At 41.9% G+C, this 25,558-nt stretch overlaps 3 protein-coding genes across 11 annotated transcripts in view; 2 read left to right on the forward strand and 1 right to left on the reverse strand.

Moving 5' to 3' along the window:
• clcn2a (chloride channel, voltage-sensitive 2a) overlaps positions 1-12,288 on the reverse strand; it is a 44,025-nt gene extending 31,737 nt beyond the window's left edge. For 3 of the 6 annotated variants that reach the window (XM_051412399.1, XM_051412397.1, XM_051412417.1), the window contains exon 1: positions 8,045-8,410. In XM_051412399.1, the coding sequence (XP_051268359.1) occupies positions 8,045-8,095 (51 nt within the window). In that variant the 5' untranslated portion in view covers positions 8,096-8,410. Of the gene's footprint in view, positions 1-2,017; positions 2,121-8,044; positions 8,412-12,074 lie in introns of those variants that run through there. The other 3 variants (XM_051412400.1, XM_051412388.1, XM_051412407.1) reach the window with 3 other exon arrangements.
• A 108-nt stretch (positions 12,289-12,396) lies between these two features.
• On the forward strand, positions 12,397-16,665 carry thpo (thrombopoietin). 4 transcript variants are annotated; one of them, XM_051412516.1, is made up of 7 exons: positions 12,399-12,488; positions 13,069-13,231; positions 13,897-14,106; positions 14,210-14,334; positions 14,416-14,547; positions 14,683-14,847; positions 15,688-16,665. In XM_051412516.1, the coding sequence occupies exons 3-7, from the start codon at positions 14,094-14,096 to the stop codon at positions 15,832-15,834; spliced, it is 582 nt and encodes a 193-aa protein (XP_051268476.1). In that variant the 5' UTR covers positions 12,399-12,488; positions 13,069-13,231; positions 13,897-14,093; the 3' UTR covers positions 15,835-16,665. The 4 variants fall into 4 exon arrangements, with proteins under 4 accessions (XP_051268466.1, XP_051268476.1, XP_051268492.1 ...); XM_051412506.1 differs by lacking the exon at positions 13,069-13,231 and having other exon boundaries at positions 12,397-12,488; XM_051412532.1 differs by lacking the exons at positions 12,399-12,488; positions 13,069-13,231 and having other exon boundaries at positions 13,249-14,106; positions 14,461-14,547.
• A 118-nt stretch (positions 16,666-16,783) lies between these two features.
• LOC127370418 (solute carrier family 12 member 9-like) lies at positions 16,784-25,276 on the forward strand. Its single transcript, XM_051412439.1, has 14 exons — positions 16,784-17,405; positions 18,089-18,223; positions 18,496-18,633; positions 18,715-18,821; positions 19,041-19,242; positions 19,487-19,594; positions 20,154-20,265; positions 20,517-20,674; positions 21,236-21,318; positions 22,453-22,577; positions 22,702-22,894; positions 23,004-23,178; positions 23,602-23,748; positions 23,873-25,276. The coding sequence occupies exons 1-14, from the start codon at positions 17,195-17,197 to the stop codon at positions 24,814-24,816; spliced, it is 2,838 nt and encodes a 945-aa protein (XP_051268399.1). The 5' UTR covers positions 16,784-17,194; the 3' UTR covers positions 24,817-25,276.
• Positions 25,277-25,558: the final 282 nt, after the last annotated feature.

Below are 25,558 nucleotides of genomic sequence, written 5' to 3' on the forward strand. Positions count from 1 at the left end.
TATAGACGCACACAAACCCACCACCAGCACCAGACAAACACCCACTATCAGTACAAGCGGTTGCAGCCTGTTTCTTTCTTTGGTCTGTATGAAAGCAAACACTGGCCATCTGGAGCACGGCCCCCTGGGAGAGCAGCAGGTGGGACCCTGTGGGTTAAATGAGCTGTTATCTGTAACCAGTTTACCTCCCACATGACTAACTTCTGTATCTACATTAGTCAGTTTACCTCCCACATCACAACCCTCTACACCAGTTCAACTCCTGCCTCCCACAATTTGCTACTGACTGGCTTTTCATAGAAAGCAGAGCCTACAGGGAGTAGTGTTACAGTTTGGGGGAAGAAACTGTGTTTACCACAAATAAATTGGTGGCAAAGACTGAAAGATAATCTAACATTCTTCTAATTCAATTGGACAACCTGCATCCTGGAGCCATACAATTTAGACAAAAAGGAAAGGAGCTTGAGTGGAGTGGAGTAAGCGGTGAGCAAGCGGCAGCTATCATGGCTGACTGTGATAGGCTGACAGTCACCTGTCAATCCAAACAACATGACTCACATCATAATTGTCGTCCTTAATGTCTCCTTATTTGAACAATAATGCTCATAGTTGCTACCTAAAACAAATGAGTAGAAGTCAAATGAACTATTAGGACCCAAAGTTCTTGTAGAAAAAAAATACTGACTTTGCATCTGGTGAGAAACTGCAGCCTGAGACTCTTTCACACTTTCTTCAGTCGAGATATTCTGGGAATACGAGGCAATGAACCATCTCTACTGAGATAGCAGAAAAATATGCATTAATATTGTGAATCCAGTCAGTAGTGCCTACAGTACAAACGTCTTCTATTATCTCACCAAATAATATTCCCCCACATTACTTGTACATGGTTGATGGTTGATTACCTTCAGCTTTTATCCCAGTTCTTTCACAATTAACATGCAGTCTTCCGTTGTATAACATCTACTCGGCAAACTGGAACCTGTTATGAACATTTCAATACTTATGTCAATACTGCCATTGATAATGTAGGAGCACAATATAAAGATACTGTATAAGACAATTTCACAGATTTTGACATACCATCTATACTGTGGCAGCTATCAGATTTTCACTATATGATTAGCGATAATCCAAGAGAACTCACAATAACGATATTATCTCAATATCAATAGAAAATTTGAAAAAGAAAATTCTGTAAGTCTGTCTGCCTGCCCGAGCTGTTAAGGAGACAAATGGGGAGAAGCACTAGTGCCAGGTGTCGTTTTAATATAACTAGATCTAGTAATGGCGACCTGTCGTTACAAAGTCACCTTTAACTTTTATTGTTGGTTATGTGTCTTTTTTGGGAAAATTAATTACACTCAGTTACAGAGAGTCTGTAACTGTACAAAAAGAAGTGTACAAAAAGAACAATTACACTGAGTGTGAACCACAAAGTGAGAACGGAAAGAAAGAAACAGTGCCTTTTATCACATTTACACGATATTATCACATTTGCATTACTAACGTGATATCAATATTTCATGTTTAAAATATCATCAGAACTGGTATATCGTGACATCCCTTGGCACACTAGAGATGCTACAATCTATATCTAATAAGAAACTGCAGTACAGAAATGCTGAACTATGTTTGAGGTAATTTAGTGTCACCAGGAAGCGCTGATACTTTACATACTATAAGACGTCCCGCTCAGTTTGTATCACGTATCAAATCTAATTGATCTGCAACAAGATTAACAAGATTGTTTGCTCATCTTATATCTGAGGGCAGGTTGTCCGCTAGCTGCAGTGTTAGCGGTTCGATTGTGTCGAAGTGTCCTTGAGAAAGAACCCCAGGTTGCTCCCCAGGCGCCCATGGCTGCCAACTGCTCCGAGTACATAGGAGAGGTCAAATGCAGAAGACAAATTTCAATTTAATTTATGTAAAAATACTGATGACAATAAAGGCTGAAAGGCCTCAATTCTTCTTCTTTAAAAACCACTACTAGTACTATCGACCAATATATACATACCGAAATATAAGTCAGTATCCACCTCAGAAATCCAGTATCGTGTGAGTTGTATTGCCCACATCACACTTACTAAGAAGGGACTCACCCTAATAACTACCAGTATTCACAGGTTCACCTTACAGACTGAAAACCTACCAGTAAAATGGAGAGAGCACCACATGTCCACCAACTCTGTGCTGCGCAAGACCCCCCACTTTACTGCTGCACCACTCACTCTGCCACCTTTCAGGCCATGTGCAAGCCTTGCACAACAGATGAGATAAAAAGTTCTTCATTATTCAGCAATTCCCACGGCACTGCAGGATAATGTATTCACTGTGAGGCAACAGGAAGGACAAATATTTGACACTCTAATGATGAAGGCTTCAACATCTAAAACTTTCATCCTTGCTGCTTTTTTATTAATACATATTCATAAAACAATTTTAATTTTTCTTTTTTGCAGCGTGTGAGAGTGAAAGGACCCATCTCTGTGGAGAGAGAAAGATGGATGTTTTAGACCCTTAAACTCCTCTGTACTGTTGCGGCAGTGTGATTACTTAAACGCTTGCTGAGTGTGTATTGATGAGACCAGGGGAATAACAGGACTAAAGCACTCGGGTTAAACTGAGCCCTGAACCCTCCAGGGATGAGATTGAAAATTGAATTAGAGGAGGAAGTGACAAATTTGACTCATCCCGCTGTCTACATTTACATTAATATAGGTAGCGGAGGCTGGTTCTAGAAGAGTTACTCATGACTCAGAGCTCACACACACACACACACACAGACAGTGAAATAAACATTAAAAAACCTTGATGCTGTCGAGGCAAACCTGTGCACGCGTGGAACCCAGACCAGTGAAAATGCACCAACACACACACACACACACACACACACACACACACACACACTCTGATCATGTTAGTACTGTAGACGGCAACACAAAGGATGGGGGAGGGTTGGGGAGGGTTGGGGAGGGGAGGGAGGGTTGGGGAGGGGAGGGAGGGTGATGTCAGAGAGACTGAAGGATCAAGCTTCTTGTCAGAAAAAGACTTGAGGGGGGGAGCTGGCTGTCTTGCGTACATCATGACACTCATCCCCAGAGATTACATTTGCAACAGGTTTAAAATAAGTATTACAGGCAGAACGGAGATAAACAACACTCTGAGAGGTCTGACTGGTTCTCTGAACATAAATAACGCATGATGATGACAATATATATATTTTATTCTTAATTTTAACTACAAAAGTCAAATTTGTAGGTATTTTAGTACATTCATGCTGCATCATATTTCTATTCGCCACTATTATCCACAGTGTCTCGCGCTCACACACACTGATGACAGCGTCTTCCAACTGTGTGTTGCTCAAGGACACTTTGACATCAAACCACCAGCTCTGCAATCAATGGACGAACCTCCTCGACCACCTGAGCCACAGATTCATTCTTCATTTCAGAGGAAAATAACAAACTTCTTTCTCTTTTACATTTATTTGACAGAACCAGGTAGATGAGTAATCTATTAGTCGATCAGCAGAAAATGAATTGGAGCCTATTTTGATAACGTCGTTTTATCGTTTCTAGTTCCAGCCTTTCAAATGGCATAATTTTCTGCTTTTCTGTGTCTTATATGGAACTAAACGAAAAATCTTTGAGTTTCGGACTGTTGTTCGGACAAAACAAACAAATTGAAGCTCTGGGAAGTTTGCGATGAGTAATTTTCACATTTTGTTGATTAGATTTTTATTGTTTTTTAAAAATCTTATACACAGATTAATCTATAATGACAATAACAGTGGTAGCCCTAGATAGTAGTTATAGAAAGATTTTATATACAAAACATATCTCTACTAACAATTCACCATATTTAATAAATATGGTGAATTGTGTGAACAAACTACACAACAGTAAAGTAGTTAAAATGATCAACCAATTAAAACATTAAAATGCTGCTTACATGTTAATACATCTTTAACACTAATAATAGTCAGTAATAATGGGTCAATAATAGCACATGTAACACTCTAAAAGGGCCATTTTAAGGGCCTTTACTTATGTACAATTTTGGAAATGCTGCTTTTACTTAAGTAAAGGATCTTTTATTTCACAATACTACTTATTTATTTTGGGTTGTCAGCGAATGTTTATTATTAAGAATTATTACCCTACATGCTCTGAGGGGTTTTATAACAGGGTTCACAAGTACATTGTATTTTGGCAGCTGTGCCATTTTAAAAATAGCTCTTCCGTTCGTGAACACACACACTACGATACAGTAAGCGGGGTCTATTTTAACATTAAGATTAATTGAGATAGATTTTTTTTCTGTCTGCAGCCGCTGCAGTGGCCCGTTCAGTGGTTTGCAGGTAACAGCACTATTTGGAAGTGACAGGACCTGAAATGGACTCAAGCCAGTCTCCGTGTGTGAGATCAGACAGAATGCTGACTAGGAGGAACTAGACCCCCCTGAGGAGACAGCGCATTTGTGTGTGTGTGTGTGTGTGTGTGTGTGTGTGTGTGTGTGTGTGTGTGTGCGTGTACAACGCGACAGAGGGAGAGAAAGATGCTGAGATACACAGATATATGTATGATAGTCAAATTCAAATATGGGAGTTTTCCTCATAAAGCACAAGGAAACCTCTCATGATAGCTTCACAAAATGGCAATTAGATGTACGGTAACACTGTGTAATTTCAAAAGTGATGGAAGTAAACTGCAAACAGCATGCTCATATTTACCAACCCAACTGGTCTGTGACACTTTACAACAAACAATACAAAAGAGATGAGAAGAGGCAACAGATCTCTCAGTCCAGTGTTCTGTGGACAGACAATCTGTGTCCAAATGCTGCATAGTGCACACTAACAGTATGCAAATACGAGCATGTGCAACACTTAATGTGCAATTGTATTCATCCTACATACACACATTTAGGCACTAGTATTCAGTAAGTAAACGTAATATGCTTTGTGTTTTTCCTTTAAACGTTTTTCTGGCTCCCAATTCTTTGTCTCAGTGAGGGAATATGAGACTGTGATTTCCTCCTGCACCACTATTTGCGTATTTTCACATACATTTCTGTTGCAGTAGCACAGCTTTAAATATTTATCAACCTCAGACATATGGAAGAGTGAGAATTAAATCTTCGCAGTGGTGTGTCTTGATAGTCAGTGCAGCAACTTGCTCAGAATCACACAAATGCACACACTCAGAAAGACCAGCAGCTTGTGTACTGTGTGTACTGTGTGTACTGTGTGTACTGTGTGTTATCGTTTCCGTGGTGCTGCAGTGCCCTGTGGCGAGGGTTGGGGGGCAGCAAGGGGAAGTGTGGGGTGGCGGCTTTTCCTCTTCAGGTGGATGATGACTTTGATCCCTGCAGCAGCCAAATCTTCAAGCATCCTGCTGCTGGAAGGACATGAACATGCCGTCTCTAACATCTGCTCCGACAGAGAGTTACCACACGCTCATTTAACCACGTGTGTGTGGGCAGGTACAGATGCGTAGGTGCAGTACACACACATACACACCCACAAACTAGATACACATGCAAGACCTATGGAGCAAAACTTGCCCACGCTTCTGAAAAGAGAAAACACATGCACCCTGTGACACATCCAGACCTCCCACATCTCTGAAAAAAGCTTTTGAAAAAGCTTCAGATGCAAAGCTGAAACACTTCAACACAGTCACCACAACACCGTCTGTTTCTTTTCTTTACAGTCTCTGACCTGCATCTTCTCAGCTTTACCTGCTCCATCCCTCCATCCCACGAGAGACGCACAGTCGTCCCAGCATGCACTGCACCTGACAGCCAGTTGTAGAAGCCAGTGACCCATGCACCAGACCCTGGACGCTTTCCTACTGTCAGTTGCTGCTCAAAGGATCTCTCCTGCATCTCCGCACAGGAACCAGAACACAGCTGCCACCTAAAATAAAGACTTTCTTCACACTGTTTTATTCATGAATATCTTAATGATTATAAATAGCCTGTTTATTCTCTGTCTTACCATTCCCTTTATGGATAATGAATTCAGAGAAGGTTAGTGGGGACTGTGAAATGCTTTCTAGGAAATCTGTTTGTTGCAGCGACTGAAAATACGGCATCAGTGCTGCTGTACACGAAATATGAATGGATATCGTTTACATATCAAGTAATTGTTTTCTTTATGGTTTATTTTGCACAGAGGGAAATGCAATCGTGGGCATTTGCAATGTAATTATATCAATTATTCAGTCGTTCAGCTCATTTATAGGATACGTTTATGATACCCACCACATTTGATCTTAATGGATTGTCACAGCAAACGCTCACTGATTGTAAAACTCAAACACCAACAGGAGCCATAAATTAAAGGGTCATTTTTGTTGCATTGCCTTTGTAAACACTACAGTCAATCATCTGCTCATTCTATAACGTGATTGTTGCCATGAATGTATAAATACAAGAGGGACGTGGCATTTTTTTTGTACAGTGGCTGTGAATGAAATGACATTTCTGTGCTGCTTCCCTCCCAGAGAAGTTATCAGACAGATCTCTTTTTTTCTCTATCTGCTCCATGTCATCAGCTCTATCTTGCTACGGCACCAGTGGTTCTCTGCTGCCAAAATTCAAGCAACCACATGACTGAAAATCGTCTGAATCTTGCTGATGGCAAACAATAAAACACAGAGGATCCTTTTGTCAACATAAGAATCCAATTTTAGACTGCAGCTACAGCAGCAAGAAACTCTGTGAGCCTTTACTTATCTGATTTAAATGTGTGGTTAATGTTTATCTCTCCATGTTATTCAGTTTTCGAAGATATTTGATGAATAGTGCTCCCACACTTTACACCTAGAAAGTATCTGGACACGAGCTTCACAATCGCTCTCATGTGCAGAAACACATGCATCTATTTTTGGATAATGGACTGGTACACAGGGAGTAAATGATAAAGCCATTGATCTGAGCGCTGTGGTCAGAAGAGAGGGAGGGGGCAGACAGCACGTTCGAATCCTTAGAGACTCCGACAGCCATTTTACATTACTATTGATCTTTACACTGAGACACACATCACACCATCGATCTTCACACCAACAAGAGCAGATGAGCACCTCTGTACCACTCGGGCCCAGCACAGCTTCAAGAAGACGGACTGACCAACAAAGAGAAGAGAGAAAAAGGAAGACGAGAGCCAGCGGCAGTCACAGACACACAAATTAGGGTGGAAGGACACTTGAATCCATTGGATTGCCTGACTGCCTGCCTATCTGTATGCCTTTCTATCCCTTTATCTGTATATAGATATATCTGTGTAAAGTGCTCCAGGGTATCACTGTCACTCATGCAATGACACCAGTGGGGAAAACTGGTGCATGAGGCAATTAGTATTCAAAAATACTCCACTTTTGGTTCATAAGTAGAAGGGGCCGCTATAGCAAACAGGAACGGCTGAGAGGAAGATGACAGAGGAATAGATAGAAGGGTGCAAGAGGAGGGACAAGATCTGCAGGAGAATGAGGAGGAGAAAAGGAGTATGCAGGATGCAAGCAAAATACATTAGAGCTCAGTAAGCAGAAGGAGGCTCTAATCTTGTATTTCATGGATATTAACATCTTAATAATGACCCATTAGGCTATACATAAAGTGATCACAGATAGCCTATGCATTTCTTCACGCTGAACAAATTAATCTGACATGGTTTGGTGAAATCTAAATGGATAAGAATTAATTATGAGGAGGAGGCTGAGGGTGATGCAACACCTGTGGATCAAGGTGAATGAATGGGGAGAGGGGAAGGAGGCTGAGCAGCAACTTGAGGGAAAGCAGGGCAAAATACCTCCAATCAGCAAATAATTACTGGATTTAGGGAAATTTATATCTATACAGGAACATTCATTTAAAAAAAACCCACACACAGTCTCCTCCTGTTCTCACGCAGGACACAGTTGAGCAGCCAGCAGCTGTGTCTCCATCCTCCAGCCGACCAGGCAGCCATGAATCCCCTCCATGCACCGACAAAATGAAACGTTAAACATCATCTATGACCTCATCCGAAACTCACCAAAGTTTGCTGATACTGAAGCGTCCGGTTTTGGGCCTTGTCCTTCACCATTGCCGCAATATCCTCATTAAGACACCCAATCCGAGACTCTCAGGAGCGCAAGTCGCCCGCTAATTAATCTGCGGAGGAGGAGGAGGACCCGGCGCGGCTGCCTGCCATCACATGTGCAGCGTTTTGTGTGTAACAGGTTTCCTATTATAAGCCCTCCTGCATGATGCAAAGCGCCGTCGCCGCTGTGTGTGTGTGTATGTGTGTGTGTGTGTGTGTATGCGCGCGTGTGTGTGTGTGCCAGATGAGAGTATAGCTGGATGTCGCCTCGCAGCAGCGCTGGTGCGGTTTGACTGCAAAACACCGCCTCCCTCCTCCACTCTCACTGTGCTACTGTCTCTCTCTGGAGTTACTGGACTTGATGATGTTCAGGATTTTTTTTTATGTGTGCTTTGGTGCGGAGGCGTGTGCAGTTGTAATAAATGGTTATTTGGACAAATTGTGATGTGTAGGGTTATGCTTTATTTATTTATTTATTTATTTTTAATTCTTGCGTGGTATTTCTGAAAGACTCAACTGTCCTTTGCTCCCGCTTTGAGTCATCACTGGATTGATCAAGAGTGATGAGTAATTCACAAGGGTGAGGCTCGTGTTATATGGCTCTCTCAATGTCATACAGAGATCTTTACCACATACAAAGCTTGTCCCTATAGTGAGTGAATAGGGGATGGTGTCTGAGCCTCTTGGGATGCCATCCATACATTATTCACACTGGCTCATGTATGAATACTGTACTGAAATGCTTTTTTTTTCAGTTGTTTCACTTCTTTTACTCGTCTGTATCTCTTTATCTACCTCCACGATTCTCTCAGCTTTAGTAAAGGTCAGTGTCTTATCATAGCTCTTTTTCTGTACCTCAGTGTCATTTAGCCTAACAGGATAAGTAGTTTCAAGTGAAGTGGCGCCAGTATTTTGTACAATCTATTTATCATTTGTTTCAGATAATCTCTCTAAATCTCTTTATATTATTTTTTACCTGTTCTTTTAATGAGAAGTTCTTAAAGGGGTACTCCAGCAATTTAGTACTGCACTTGCTTATACATTGAAGGTTTCACAAAAGACACATTTTTTAAAAGAATGGTCAACTTGATGCAGCAGAAGACAAGATGTCCAGACTTTTATGGGTTAAGCTCCAAAGGCTGGATCCTATATTACCCATAATGCAACTCAATGTCTTCAATCACACCCTCTCTGCTTGGTTTACTTCTCAATTCTCTGTTTTGTGCCATCTCATCTCCTCTCTCCTCCGTCCTCCTGCCTGTTACCCGGACATGGACCATCTTGAAGGATGTCTCAGTTCCTAAAATGCATCTTGAGGAGGAAGGAGGAGCTATGAGTGAGGATCCACAGGTGTATCCTTTGTGGAAGTCTTTTCGGCACTCTTTACGTAAAAGAGAGGCGTGACAATGGCCAGATGACACAGCTGTGCCACACGTCATATTCAACTGATGTTGTTTTAAAATGACAGCTCCAGCAGCTTTTCTGTCTGTCTTCAACTGTCCTATCAAATAAAGGCACAAAAGCCCCAAAGATATCTGTAAAATTACAACAACTAAGACAAGAGGTCTCTTAAAATCTTTATCCCATATTTGTGATGCAGGCAGATGTCATCATCATGTTTTTCTCGCAGAAGAAATACAGCTGTTTCACAGTAAACTCCTCATAATGAATAAACTGAACTTGAAGTGTAAAAATCAGTGCAATGCCCCTTTAAAATCAAAATGTAAATACATATTTAAAGGACCAACGTGTAGGATTTAGTGGCATCTAGTGATGTAGTTACAGATTGCAACTCCCTTGCTTCACCCTCCTCTTCCAAGCACAACTGGTCTCCTCCATCCAAAGGGCGCAAAGGGTTAATGATTGAGTATAAAAATTATGTGGATGACATGCATTTGGTCATATACACCACATCTCAATCCAGCTGAACACATATGGGAGATTTTGGGCAGATGTCTCAGACAGTGCTCTCCATCACCATCATCAAAACACGAAATGAGGGAATATTATCTGATAGAATAGAGTTCAGAGACCTGTGTGCAAAGGGACGTTGAAGTTCTTCTACAGGTCCATAGTGGTCTGACACATTACTAAGATAAGGTTTTTCCATTATTGTCACCTTTATACGTCTGTTGCCACCACAGATTCAGTCAGAACTCGTGCATTGCCTCATATTCTTCTACTATTGGCTGCCAAACAGCCCTGTAAGGAAGCAATTCACTGTGAAGTACCGTGCTCATGGGCACCACAACAATCACCGCTGAGGCTCATAAAACTGCCTTGCCTGTTTATGCGTGTGCTAGCAGAAGAACTTATCAGGAGAGATTTTATCCAACACTAGAAGTTCACACATGAAGGCTCACTCAGATCATTTCCTTTCTTTAGATGACACGTGTATTATAACACTGTGAGCTCATCTCCCTGGGCTTTCACTAAAGGGCTTTTTCGGAGGTGCTAGTCACTGGCAGCGAAATCTATTGCACTGAAAGATGCGGTGCCAAGTGAGACTCACACCTGAGAGATAACCACTGTTCCAAGGATTTACTGCTGTCTCGTCAGGAGCCAAACATCCTTCCTGTTTGCCAATAAGCCATGAGTTGGATGGGAAAATTCAGGAAGTTCAAAACTTTCTCAGGCCAAAGCAAATGTGCGTACCTTACCCATTCCTAGCATTGTGTTAAAATTGAACCACCAAAAGAACAGGTCACTACTACACCCAAGATTGAAATTGATGGCGTCACATTAAACAATTTAACTGGTCACAGGCCAGCATGCATTTGAATGTCAAACTCTCTGATCCTTTACAGGTACAAAGACTTAATTCCTCTGGGAGTCAAAGCTTCTGACTGGCTGATAAAACAGTTCTGCACAACACTGCAGCTGATTGGTTGTTGGCAAGGCAACCAGTTCAAAGTGCTGGACCACAGGCACCAGAATGAGCCAGCCAGGGCCCCCGAGACCACTGAGTGAGGGGAGGGACTTCACTCCCCCACGAATACACGTTTTCATTCACAAATCTCGTTATTCGTGGACTTCAGGTTCATATGCACCTTGGGCCTACACAGCCTGCCCTCACATCATCTCCCTCCCTCTCTTGTAACTCAGGGTAAAGAGCGTCACCGACTTCATTTTATCAGGGAGCTGGCAGCCACAGACAGGCAGTGGTACCGTGGCCCCGGCAGCAGAGGAACTGGGTGCTCTGCAGCCCCGAGCATCAGCACACTGACCCACATGTCTCCATCTCCACAGGATTCTTTAGAAATATACCAACCCACCTCTGTGTGGAGGAGTTTGGTAGCAAAATACAAGAGGAAAAACAACATGTCTCCTGTCCTGTGTGACGGTGAAGAGAAAGATCAACGGTTCAACCTCCAGATGATGAGAAAATGATCACATGCGTTTTCCAGACCTCATTGTAAAATGGTTTAAGCATTTAGGGTAATTACAATTAAGTCAAGGTTTGGATTAGTTCATTGTAGCCTAATTATAAATTAATTGTGTGTCATTGTAGGAAAAGTTATTTCTTAAATTTAGGGAAATAAGAGGAATAATCTCAGACAATTTCTCTCCTTCATTCATTATTTTTAAATAACAGGCCTAAGAGTAAAAGTAAAAATAATTTAATATGACATAGGCTACTAGGCATAAATTTTAAATTTTTTACATATATTTTTTCTAGTATTACAAGGACCTTGAGTCCTTGATGCGCAACATTAGGATGTACAACCACCTGTACCTCCTTTTGTTTTGTGTGGCAAGTTTCTCAATTGTCATTCATTCTGTTGTCTACAGCTGTGAGAAAATACTCGGCAATAACCACAAAATGACACCAGAATAACAAAAAACACACCACAATCCAATCAGACCTTCAATTACCATTTGCCCTTGAGCCAGATATGCACAAAGTTCAGGCGACACACACGAATTTGCCACTTTGGAGAGAGAAAAAAAAATCCATCTTGTCAGGACGCAGCATACTTACGGTTTCCCCTGAGTCTGCCTTCCTCCTCTTTTTTCTTCTCTCCTCCTCGGGCTACGGATTCAGAACCGTCAGCTGTGTCCCTCCATTGCGCCTTGGCGGAACGATGACTGAAAAAATGGGCACGCAGCTACAGGTTGCAGCGCACACTTTATCGATAATGTGATCGGGCAGCGGATGACCCCCGGGGATCACACTTCACTCCACCAGAGGAAAATCTCAGTAGATCCCAGAGACTGGCCTGTAGCTGATGCACAATCCATACAGCACCGCGCCAAAGTTGTCAACACTGCGCGTAATTACCGGTTTTGCGCCTCCAGAGCAGCGCACAGCGGAGCACGCAGCTGCTGACTGGCTTTGGAGACCAGGAGCGACAACAGCCAGTCGTCCGAGAGCGCGGCTGCATGGGGTTGTGAGGTAAAGAAACTCTATGATGAGATGCTATACAGTCTCCTCGTCGGCTCCAGTTGAGGTGGGAGGGAGACAGCGGGGTACCGGGTGTCGTGTCCGTGATGCAATGCGGGTACCGTCAGTGCCATGGCCCGCAGTTTTCTCCTTGTGTGCAGAAATGCAGGCGCTCCGATCATTATCTGCGGAGCCGCGGCGCACATTCGTCTTAATTACCGGCGGTCGAGATTGTGTGCAGTGATAGGAGGAGGTTTGGAGGGAGAAAAAGAAAACATGTGTTTAGTGTTCATGCTCTCTCCCTCTGCATCTCCCTCTCTCTCTCTCTCTCTCTCTCTCTCTCTCTCTCTCTCTCTCTCTCTCTCTCTCTCCTTATGTGACAACACACACACGCACACACACTCACTCTTGGGGTCTAATATTAGACGTCATGAGCCTTAATCATGGCACGCATAAACCGCTTGGGCGCAAATAGGAGAGGGCAGGGGCTCATTCACTGTCCAGGCAGGGGTAAAGGGGGTGAACACGTGTGTCTGAAATGAGGATGGATGGTGCATTCCCCCATGTTTTCTCTTATCCATGTCTTTGACAGTTATTATACCTCCTCAACCCCCGACATGTCAATTGAATTGGAGCGCCACAGCGTCTTCCAGCTGCGCCCCGCAGACATTACGACCCGATGGATGATTGCAATGTATCCGGGTGAAGTCCGCTTGTTCACCTCTCCTCCCGGGTGATAAACACAGAGAGGAGAGGTAAGCTATTAAATGATCCGCGGATGGCTAATCACGTTGGCAGTGATTTCACCTTGTCCTCACCACACGCCTGTGAGATCATATGGAGCAGCCTAGTCAAAATGTACAAAATTATTACAAAAAGTTACAAAATAAAAATCTTGGCACAGTTTGGACTTTATCCTTTGTGAATATAAATATGGAAAAAAATCTGGCTTGTTTCTACATTAACAACCTTCTGATTGTGGGTGTCTAAAAACCTTTTTTAAAAAAAACACTATTTCCAAGTCTTGTAGTTGAATTATGTCACACACAGTTAAGTCACCAGGCTACACACCCACATGCAGCTTACACACACCCACACGTTGTATGTGTGTGTGTGTGTGTGCGTGTGTGGCTCCCTCTGACATCAATTTTGTGAATATTATGAACCCAAGCTGCTACCTCTATTGGCCAGCACAAACCTTGACAAAAAGTAAATAGCCTCCAGCAGTAGTGACTGGATTTGATGTCAGCTGTGTAAATGTAGTCTTTCACAATAATAAATCATTAACCTTTTTGTCAGCAAGCATGCTGTCCCCTGAATGCTCTGAAATGCTAGCTCTGTCCAAACAAGAAGCCAAATAGTCCCACTAATATCAATGAAATGCCATTTTCAGTCTATAACATTTTGTTATGCTGCGCAGCAGGGAAGTTGGAGCGCATCCTGCTCTCAGGCTAGATAACACTCGCACTTCCCACTACTGAATGAGAAGGTGGGAAATCAAGTGGTGAGAAGACAAAAAGGACACACAGCTCCTCTACAGTGGACACGGGGCATTTTCCACCTGGCACATTTCTTAATGGAACAAATGTGGATTCATCAGGAGCTGCCAAGCAGGGCATGGCGTTAAGCAGTGAGTAGTGAGCCTAAAAAGTTTGACTTATGAGGATTTTTAATGCACTCGTTGTAAGCTAAATAAGCTGGCTTGTGGAACCTGTATTTATGTGTTTGTCCAGGACTCCTGCTGCTATGTGTGGTAGCCTCTGAGGTGTGGGATGCTGAGACCAAACCCATAGATTTTTTGTGTAATAAAGGCGCCAGGAGGGTTATGAATATTGTGGCAGGGATGGAGAGTGCACTGGTGAGGATAAGTCTTTCCCAACATTTCCCTGACTCTCTTTCCTCCTGCCATATTTAATCCTCTTTGTCTGTCTGTCTGTAGTCCACCTATTTGTCCGGCCTCTGTCACCTGTCTCTTCCATTGCAGAGTAACTGTAATGGCTTGACGGCCCTCTCCACACCACTTCAGCTACCCTGCACCGAGCTTCATGTAGCATCTTGGGGAAACAAATCAGTATGTTGGCACATGTATGAGTCCAGAATCCTCGACCACAATGGATTTCTTATTCGCTTACTGTTGGTTTTGGTGGGTTATTAATATCTTTCATTGCTTTTCTTTTTCTGTATGTGTGTGTTTGTGTTACTGCAGCACCAGGAGAAGAGAGGAGACATCGTAGCATCCTTGAGGCTTCTTATTGAAGGTGTGGAGGGTGTGAGGGCCCTAAGCCAGACAGAATGCGCCACTTCGCTACTTCAGAGACTGGAGCACAACATCAGCAACTACCTGCTCATCCTCACACATCTTCAGCTGAGTGTAAGAAGCAGTCACACTGACATAAACTGCATGCGAACAAGCACATACGCACTCCCAGTACGGACTGATTTTGGTGATTTGTTGGTCAAAAGGAGTGTAAATGACGGGGTTAAGATTGCTATAAATTTGGTTGCAAACATGTCTGGATGTCTTTGATACATACAGCCATTAAAAAAACAATATTTAACTGTTAAGGAGGTCCAAACACATCAATATAGACAATGAAATACCTTTGAAACAACCTTGGCTTCTATGGAGCTTCCACTTTCGATTTTTACGTGGATGCCTTTTGACCTGCAAATAACCAGATCAAGGCTAACTGGGCTCAGTCTGTCTTCGCCACTCACACACAAACACATCACAACAAACAGAGCCATGTAAAATTCATTAGTGTGATGATGAACGTTCACACAAAGTGAGTGAAAACGTGTTGATGGGCTTCTCTCTCACTGGTCTGCATCTCATTCAGAGGCATTATCGGTTTCCTCTGGTGTGGAAATATCCTGGTTTCTCATAAATCTTTGGCTTTCTGGATTATCTGGTCCTCTGGAGTGATGATGTTATGTTGTGTGACCCCAAGCCTTCCTTCCTCAGGACACGAAGAAGATAGCGGTGCATACTTTCCCAGTGAGAGATTGCAAGATGGATGCCCTTTGATCTGTGTCTTACATAATCCTACAATTTGGAAGGTTATTTTGCAGATTTCTGTTGTCAAGGACTGGATGGAAGCCATTATTGAAACCCATTTAGGGTGTTATGTCACCCCTTCTTTCTGATTTAATTTCCTTTTCTCACTTTCGTTTTGAATCCACCTTCAGTGTTATTTCCTGTTTGAACCAGCAGGGGCCAGCGGTTAGTCCAGGACTGTCTTGTGTTCCTGGAAGCACCCAGAGTCTGAGCACATTCCTGGTGAGCTACAACAAACTGGTCTCAGGCAAGCTGGAGCGGTTCATGGTTGACCTGGAGGACAGATGCACTTCACAGTGACACAAGAACAACTTCAGTGATGTTCTTCATAAACAGGTGGGATGAGTTCAACTGCGGCCCCAGGTCAATAAAAGAAGAAGGAAAATCCACCAGAGCAACAGCCGGAGTGACCTGGATTTTATCCTCACCTTGTTGCCTTTCTAAAAATTTATCATCTGCTTGTATATTGTGACGGGTAGACTCACACTCTTTAAGAGTGGAAAAGTAGAAATACACCCTTCTCTGCTGGTCATTAAGAGGGACTACAGCTGGAGAAGTACTGGGAAATGAAAGACAGCAATAGGACTGCTATGATGGACAGATGAATGTACGATAGGAAGGCAGTTTTTGTTGGTCAGAGGTTGTGGAGCATGATCACGTGGCCAGTTTTGCTCCTTAATTGGTGATACAAATATCCAGATTTTGCATTTAGGAGGACATTTTTGCTAAACTGTATATTAATACAAATGCTGTTTATGATACAAAACCTTTTTAAAATAATGCAATGAACTGATTTCATAGAACAATTTATTGGATTAATAATTTATTTATTTGGTTAGTTAGTTCAGTAGGCAGGTTATCATATTTTTAGTTTATAGGACAGCTGCTGTCTGTAGATATAAAGAATTTCTTTTCTCTTTATTTCTCATAATAAAGACCGTTTATATGTATGGATGTACTAACAAAGAAATAAGAATCATATAAGAGAATAAAAATATATATAATATTATATATATATATAAAAAGAAAGATATATTGCTAAATCTTTATTATATAGCCTAGTACAGGCTGCTAAAGTTTTAATTGCTTTTTGTTTTGTGTGTGTTGAACTGAATAAATATATTGTTTGAACTCCCTGATGAAGAAAGTAAATTTACATGTGCATGTGGAATTTGGCAAGTAAAATGATAAGAATAATCCTTAAATATACTGTCAATGCATTAATCATACACACACATGTTCTTCTGTAACTACACATTTTAACAGGAGACCCAAAAATCCTTCTTCCAAAGCAAGAAAAAAATCTTCATAAATATTTTCAACAATAACATTTTGGACAGAAATTCTTCACATATGCGCAAATCTAAAATAAATGTACAACAGTTTCTGGACATCGATCACAGCAACTACAAGAATAAACTGATTGGAAGAGACAATTACAGGAAGCGACGTCATTCTGCCCATTAACACACCGCCATTACCCGCGCAAGGTGGTGCCCAGGTGAATGACGGCCACCCCGGTAGCTAAGCGCCGATTCGAACGTTGGCACATTTCACCATAGCTACAGGAACGCTGACGTTTGACGCCAATTGAGCACGTGCGGTTGAAGCTGGTCTTCAGTTGACGCCGGCGAGCTGTGTGTACGCAAACTCAACCGCCATGTCAGAAAAGACTCCTCTCCTCCATTACCGACTGACCAGCACCAGCGGCCCGGAGCCGAAAGATGTGTCCAGACCACAGAGAGGGGCCACGGCGGGCAAACACGGCCGACGGTCCAAGGAAAAAACAGCCCGCAAGCTCGGAGTGGTGTTTGGCGTGGTCATGCCGACTTTACTGTCTATGTTTAGCGTCGTTGTGTTTCTGAGGATTGGTGGGTATAAAGTGCCTGAAATCGGTTATCTTAAAATAAATAAATATGAAAAGAACATATTAGAATTAATTAAAATACAAAAAAAAAAAAAACTCATTTTACCCCTGGTTAGCAGTTAACTTAGCTAGGTCGATGCTAACATGTGGTTGCATCCCTCAGAGTCTTGATGAAATACTAATAACAGTTTAAAATGTGTCAAAGTATAAGCAATTATTGGTAAAGGATTGTAACTTGGCTAACATTATTCCTTAGATTAATCTGACAGTTATTTTGTATCATTAGTTAATTTAATGTTAACCCTCACAGTTTCCCAAGGGACCTCTTTTAATAGTTACTTGGTTTGTTCAAATGAACTGTCCAAAATCCAAATATATTCAGTTTACAGCGCGATAAGCAGCACTTTTTTAATTAAGGATACAATGTTTGACAGTTTTTATAAGAAATGATTGGAAAAAATAAATAGATTTCATTGACAATTTTCTGTTCTGTTGTTGAACCACCAGCTAATCCATTAATCAGCTACTCATCTTAGCACTGCTTTATTCCATCTGTTGTGTCCATAATGTAAATAATGGCATACATCAGTAGAAAAAAGTTCCTACATGATACATTGCAAACACAAATAATGCTGCAGGCCTGAGGTAAACATTAGACTACATTATGAATTAGATTTCCTCCTGCAGGATTTGTTGTGGGTCAAGCAGGGCTCTACGAGGCCGTTGTCATGTTCCTGGTGGCCTACCTGATCATCACAATGACTGTGCTTTCTGTCTGTGCCATCTCCACCAATGGGGCTTTAGACGCTGGAGGTGCATATTGTATCCTTTACTGCTGAGAGAGACTTATGTTGTAGTATAAAAGCCTCTCCTGGGTGTCTGTGTTTAAGCCGGACTAATGGATTGACAAAACATTTTCCTGCTCTTAATTTGTCCCCATTATCTGCTTTATTCACTATGGGCACAGGGTGGGTCGTGGTCTAAATCTGTGTTCACCAGTGGTTGATCTTCAATAAAGTGAGATATTGAATCCAGTCTTAGTTGGTTTACATTTATGAAAGTCGAGTCAGATATTCCTTAACCTGGATCCCTAGACATGATCAGCCGAGCCCTGGGTCCAGAGTTCGGCGGCAGCATTGGCATCATGTTTTTCTTTGCCAATGTGTGCGGCAGTGCTCTCTACGTTTTGGGTCTTGTCGAGGCTATCATGGCTAACTTTGGCATCCCAGAAGGTAAGGTCCATTAGAAAGTGGTTGGAAATACAAGCATTTGAGTGTTGCTATATTAATTAACCCTGTTTTACTGTCCCTCAGACGGTGCTGCAGCTGTTGCAGGTCTCTATCAGGTGTTGCCTTCAGGATACTGGTGGGCTCTGCTTTATGGCACTGCCCTGCTCTTTCTGTGTTTCGTTGTTTGCTTGGTGAGAATTCATTGTTTTCATTTTATATTTTTTAATTTAAGATACTTTGTCATCAGGACTTAAGTTGATCTTGTATATACATGTACGTTTTGGCGTGATGGTGGTGCTAAAGAAAAGGTCAGGATGTTTTTCTTGAATTTCAGACAGCAAATATCAATTAGAAAAATTTATGGCTGGTATTTTACAAGACTCCCTTTGCTGCCTGGTTTGTCATTACAGGTGGGAGCCCACATCTATGCTAAAGCAACCTTCATTATCTTCATCATAGTCGTGACAGTCCTGGCTTCAATCTTCATTAGTTTTTTCATTGTGGGGCCCATTGTGGTGATTGTGCCAGAAAGGTCTGTTCTCAACAGTACCAGCCTGAACAGTGCTAATTATTCTGGCTTTCAGCTCCGCACCCTGGAGGGCAACCTATTGCGTGAGTGTTGAGCATGTCTGATGTCATGGTCCGGCATTTTATATGCTTTTATAATCTTAAGCGTATTTCTAGTGTTAGACCTCAATGGAAAGAACAGGCTTTGTAATCTTAGTTCTTGTTTGTTAATTAGAGACTTTTATTATTTATGAAGAAACAAAAAAAGAATTAATGTTAGAAATCTCAAAAGTTCCCCAATCTTGCATAAGTGATACTGATTGATCCATCCTCCTGTCATTCCTTCTAGCCAGTTACACAGTAGACTACACCACTGGTACCATGATGAGTTTTGCCACAGTGTTTGCTGTCATGTTCAATGGCTGCACTGGAATTATGGCAGGCTCCAACATGTCAGGTAAGATGATGTTAAAATAACAATAAACAATAAATAGTCCTGTTTTAGTTGTCACTTCAGGAAGGAAGGAACCCATAGCTTTGTCCCAGTTCAGGGGCTGGATCCTACAACACAAAACACAAAGCATATTAATTCCTAGCTCAGGGGTAAGCAACCTTACAGCTCTGGAGCCACATATGACTCTGTTTTTTAATTTATTTTTTATTTTATATTTTTGTGGCTTTTTACACTTTGATAGAGATAGCTGAAGATAGGAAATGGGGGAGAGAGATGTGGGACGACACGCAATGACACCCTGATTGGACCATGAAACAATTGACCCATGGCACATTATGGATTATAAGATATTGAGGAATGCAAAGGTTACATTATTTTTATTCTTCAAACTTGGGCAAAAGAAAGTGGTACTTCTCAGCAAGATTTGGAGTAGAGCCTTTTAACAACTGATTAAAACGGGTCTAGAAATGTGGACTGTTGTGAGTCCAGCCCCTGATTTAAGACGCAATATGTGTGAACTTAGAAGAAAACTAAGAAGAAACTTTTGTCATGTGTTTTCCAGGTGACCTGAAAAACCCCAGCTATTCCATCCCAAGAGGAACGCTTGCAGCTGTTCTTATAACTTTCATCACATACAATTTCCTTAGTCTGCTGGCTGCATGGACCTGTGACCGGTCAGACACACAGTCAAGCAAACTGAAATAGATAAAACTAAAAGTTTTTATTTGCCATAGTGTCTGATTATGACTTCAAAATCTGATCATAGAAAAATTACTCTTAACACTGGTCACGTGAATATTTAATGAAAGGGTTAGGGTTTAATGAAAATGATTTGCATTTAAGTTATGCATATTTGCATATGTCTGCTGATATTCTGCTGAAGTAATTGACTCATTTCATTTGGGGTTTTATCCATTATCCTTAGTCACCTTCTCCAAAAAGACTACAGTTTCCTGCGAGACCTCAATATATGGCCGCCCCTGGTAACAATTGGTGTTTACTCCTCCACCGTGTCAGCTGCCATGAGTAACCTAATAGGAGCCTCCCGGGTCCTGTATGCCCTGTCCAAAGACAACCTGTTTGGTGAGGTTATGGAACAGGTGGCCCTTTGCCCAATGTTTGGAAATGGTTTTGCCTGTTGTCCCCAACATTAAGAATTACATATCAAAGAGCAGCAAATTATTTGTTTATTGGAGTTTTAGCTGATTTGGCCTCTGACCATTTCTGTGGTGAACAGGATTTAATTACTAATGTGGCTTGTTCAGGTTATGATCAGGGCTAAATAGTTGATCCAGAGTATATGAAAGCATATCCAACTCCAGCTGGTCTTCTGTAAAGCTGAGTCAACATTTTAATAATCAGCCATCTGTTGGAAGAGGCCTCCATCTCAAATGTGAGAAACTGACACTTGTTATTAATTTCATCATGTCTCGTTTTTCTAGTGGAGGCATGTTAATTTGGACAGCATCGTTTGACAACAGATGGCTTGAAGTGTTGACTTTCTCAGGAGGGAAAAAAAATCCTCTCATTGTGTGTTTGGTGTAAGGACTAGTGCAGGATGACTCAGTTGTTTATCTGATTTAGGACCATGAGCAATATAAGGCAGTGAGGCTTTGCTTTTGTTAATGTTTTAAATCTCTACAGGTGGTGTCCTGGCTCTGGCGAGGAAAACATCTCAGAGTGGGAACCCCTGGGCCTCGGTGCTTGTCTCCTGGTTACTTGTGCAGGTAGGATAGTACACTGCATATGAGAAGCTGTTAGTTTTCTGCATAAAGTTTATTCTCTACTTGAGTTCTTCTAAAGCTCAAACAGAGTCAGGTGCCTTGCCTGCACCTTCAATCCCTTACTGTTTAATTTGCTCACCTTAGATCAATGACCTAGTTCCAAATTTTGCCCTGTAAAGTGGTTGTTTAGCCACTCTTCAAATGGACATTTTTTACCGTTATAAATTAACTGCTACCCATAACCCCTTATTGATAGCTGAAGAAAAAAGGACAGCAGTAAAGGGCAGTAGTACAACATTAAATTGATATTGAATAACAAATGAAGGTGAAAAATGCCATTTACACCCTAATTGTTTGTTTGTCTTGTGGTTTACATTGTCCTTGCTAATGTGTAAAACTAACAGAATTTGTCTGTCAGTAATTAGGAAGTTAAAGTGGACAAAGTTTGAACAATCTGTACTTAATTATATACCTAGTCCACAATTGTTGGAATTGCATAATCATTACCATTGTACTGTATATTGCCACTGTTTTTTGTTTTTTTTTGTTTTTTGTAAATAGAAATGTAAAAAAAAAATGCAACCCTACCCTTAAGTGAACATAAAAATAAAGAGAGCTTGGAGGCAGATACACTAGCAGCTGAGCATCTAAATGTGTAACTGTCAGATTTGGATCTGCTGATCCTTCACAACTGCAGTACAAAAGATTTTGTGCATCATCGTGCTCAGCTTCAGATTGGCTGAACATGTGTCAATGACGACTGAAAGGTTTTGCCAGGGAGACAGAGCAGGGTACTGTCCTGTAACACTAGTAAGTGAATCCTTCATTTTATTACCATGCTACTTAGCAGTCAGCATATTGACTAGATAGCAAAGTTTATATTTCTTAATCTACTTTTTTTCCCCAAAGTTAAGGGCATGTGTAGTGTAGCTGTAATTTGGTATAGCTGTAAAATGGTGGTTCATATTAGAGTCAAGACACATCAGAGGTTTGAAGCTACTTGTGTATTGTGTAGAGCTATATTGTTTTCAGTAACTGTGTGTGTGTGTGTGTTCTTGCTAGAATTATTACATATTTGAATGATCAATGTTTAAAATGTGTAGCTTCAACCTAAATGTTCTTTATTCCTTCCACTAGGTGGTGCTGTTTGCTGGTAAATTGAACACCATTGCTGGTATTGTGACTATCTTCTTCTTGTTGGTCTATGCTGCTGTGAACCTGGCCTGTTTAGCTCTTGAATTGGCTTCTGCACCAAACTTCAGGTACAGTATAGGATATTGCAGTAAATTTAAGATTCCTGTTTTGGATTTATTTGCACAGCCATGGTTGAAATGGACATCTTTACTCCATAATCTGTCACTGACATTTGTTATTTTTTCAATTTAGACCCTCATTCCGTTGTTTTACATGGCATACCTGCATTTTGGGCATTCTTGGAAGCCTGGTCATGATGTTCCTGATCAATGCCATTTATGCATCTGCCAGCATAGCCTTTATGCTGCTGCTCTTGATGCTTATCCACTACCTCGGCCCCATCAGCAACTGGGGCTACATCAGCCAGGCTCTCATCTTCCACCAGGTGCACAGTCACAAAAAAGCCATCTTTCTCACGTAAAGCAACAATATAATGCACGTTTGCATGAATTACTACATCATGCCTCTTTGTAACCCCATTTTTATTCACTCAGGTCCGCAAATACCTGTTGATGTTGGATGTCCGTAAGGATCATGTGAAGTTCTGGAGGCCCCAGGTGCTGCTGATAGTGGCAAACCCTCGCAGCTGTACAGGTCTCATGACTTTCATAAATGACTTGAAGAAGAGTGGCCTCTATGTACTGGGACATGTCAAGCTGGGTTTACTGGGTAAGAATTGTGTAGGTAGGAGACAGATATGTATAAATTTTTTAGTATTAAACACACTGCTACTAAAGGTGGCTGTTTTTAAAAGTTGGTCGTTATAGCCTTTGTCTTCAAAGTAAGTCATAGAAAGCTTGAATTTACCCCTTACAATTATTTCTAATGTTAAGTTCTCACAGTGAGGAGAACAAAATCCACATATAAAACACCACCTACAGCGTAAGCCACATTTCTGCTGTATAACTATAATGCTCAGTATGCTCTAATCAGTTGTACTTCAAACAGAATACACCCAGATACACTGCAGCTTTTTGTCGTTTGCAGAGGATGCTGCTTACGTTGGTAACCAACACATGCTGCCCTTGAAGGACTGAGATGGCTCTCTCCTCCCACACATTTCACATGTTGTCTTTGGGTGTGATTCTGCAGATGGCTTGCCCTCTGATCCCCTGCAGAACCATTATGACTCCTGGCTGTCTCTAGTGGACCATCTAAACATCAAGGCCTTTGTCAACCTCACGCTGGCTGATTCTGTCCGACACGGAGTTCAGAACCTGCTTTTCATCACAGGCTTCGGTAGGCGAGGTTGCATTATTGCTGTATGGTGGTGTTGGTGTTCTATCATTGAACTATGGTTGTGTTACTTTAAAAAACCTTAGTTCTTATCCATAACAGATTTGATGCATCTGTTTGCATTTAGGCGGAATGAGGCCAAACACCCTAGTCTTGGGTTTCTATGATGACTGCACCCCTCAAGACCACCTCCAAGGTAAAGTTCTCCTGTCTACAGGCCATGGCTTGGATACAGCGAGTCCATCCATAGACCCCCGAGAGCAACGGTCTCCCTTCTTCCCCAATGTGCGGGGTGCTGAGGAACCCAAAGACCTTCAGGAAGAGGAATATGTGTCAGTGATTGCTGATGCTGTGAAAATGGGGAAAAATGTGACTCTGGCTCGTTACTTTGACCAGTTCAACCGGGACGAGGTCTTGGGGTCAGGAAAAAAGATTGGGAGCCACAGAAGAATGTCAGGACCTTTTGTTGACGTGTGGCCTCTGAATCTACTTCGACCAGACAGGCGCGGTTATGTGGACATCTGCTCCCTGTTCCTGTTACAGCTGGCCAGCGTGCTTCAAGAGAGCCGTGCCTGGAGCCAAGCACGACTCCGACTCTTCCTGTGTGTGGAGGCTGGTTGCAGCCTGAAGGAAGAGGAGGAGACAAAGCTTCGGGTGATGCTAAAGGAGCTAAGGATCTCAGCTCAGGTGCAAATGGTGGCATGGGACCAGGTGGTGGCCCTGCACTGGCAGAGACGAGGAAGAACAGAGAGAGGAAATCTGCTAGAGTTTGCACAGAATGAGGAGGGGATGGAGAGACAAGAGGAAGAGGAAGCCGAAAAGGAAGATGGTATCCAACAATTTCCCAATAATGCTGCTCAGCTGACCGATGAATACATCTGCGCTGTCAACAATCTGATACGCAGACACAGTGCCCCTCAGCCTGCTGTGCGTTTCCTGTATTTGCCCCGCCCCCCAGCAGACACAAACCGTTACTGTACCTACCTGCACCACGTGGACCTGTTAAGTCAAGACCTTGGTCCAACATTGCTCATTCATGGGGTCACTCCTGTCGTCACAACTGACCTCTGAAATTTTACCATCACCAGCCTGATCTGGTGTTTTTCATCTATGGGACTGTGCCTGTTGTCACCAACTTATTCACCTGGTATTTAAGTTGTTAACCACACTTTCAGACTTGACACAGACACAACAATAAACCAGTTCTATACTTGAGTCATACCCAGATTTAGCATTTATACAGTTAATGATTTTCTTACATTATTATGAGGACACTTGGAGAAATTGATTTGATCACTTCAAGTTTACATATGTTCAATGTTTAGTAATCACTGTGGATATAGTGGCATGCAAGGTTTTGCAGTTTCCACTTTGTTCACATCAGTAAGAAATGTATTAGGCTTGTGCACTTTTTTAACTTTGCATGCATTTGTTAAAAATACTGTTTCCACATGGGGTCTGCTCTTTCACATTGTGAACTGTGACTTTTTGTACATGCTAATAGAAAAATAAATGATTTGTATTACCTTAGATGTCTTTCCTACAATTTTATTTTGAATTGAGCAGAGAAATGCCCACTGCTAGAACATAACACTCCATTAGTCACATGAATTTTATGAAGCGGTTAATTTATCAATTTATCTATTTAGAGCACCAGTGAGGTACCCCTGAGTAGTGTCTTGTGAATGCCTGTAGAGGGCGATATATGATCAGTATCATGGCTGTGCTGATGGTTGCTGTACTGAGTGGCTTTACTGGGCTGTTGGTGTGTGGTGCTAATGCTAGTTAAGAAATCTGAATCTGTACTTTGAGC

This window comes from Dicentrarchus labrax, unplaced genomic scaffold (genome assembly GCF_905237075.1).
Source record: "Dicentrarchus labrax unplaced genomic scaffold, dlabrax2021, whole genome shotgun sequence".
Classification (NCBI taxonomy): Eukaryota; Metazoa; Chordata; class Actinopteri; family Moronidae; genus Dicentrarchus; species Dicentrarchus labrax.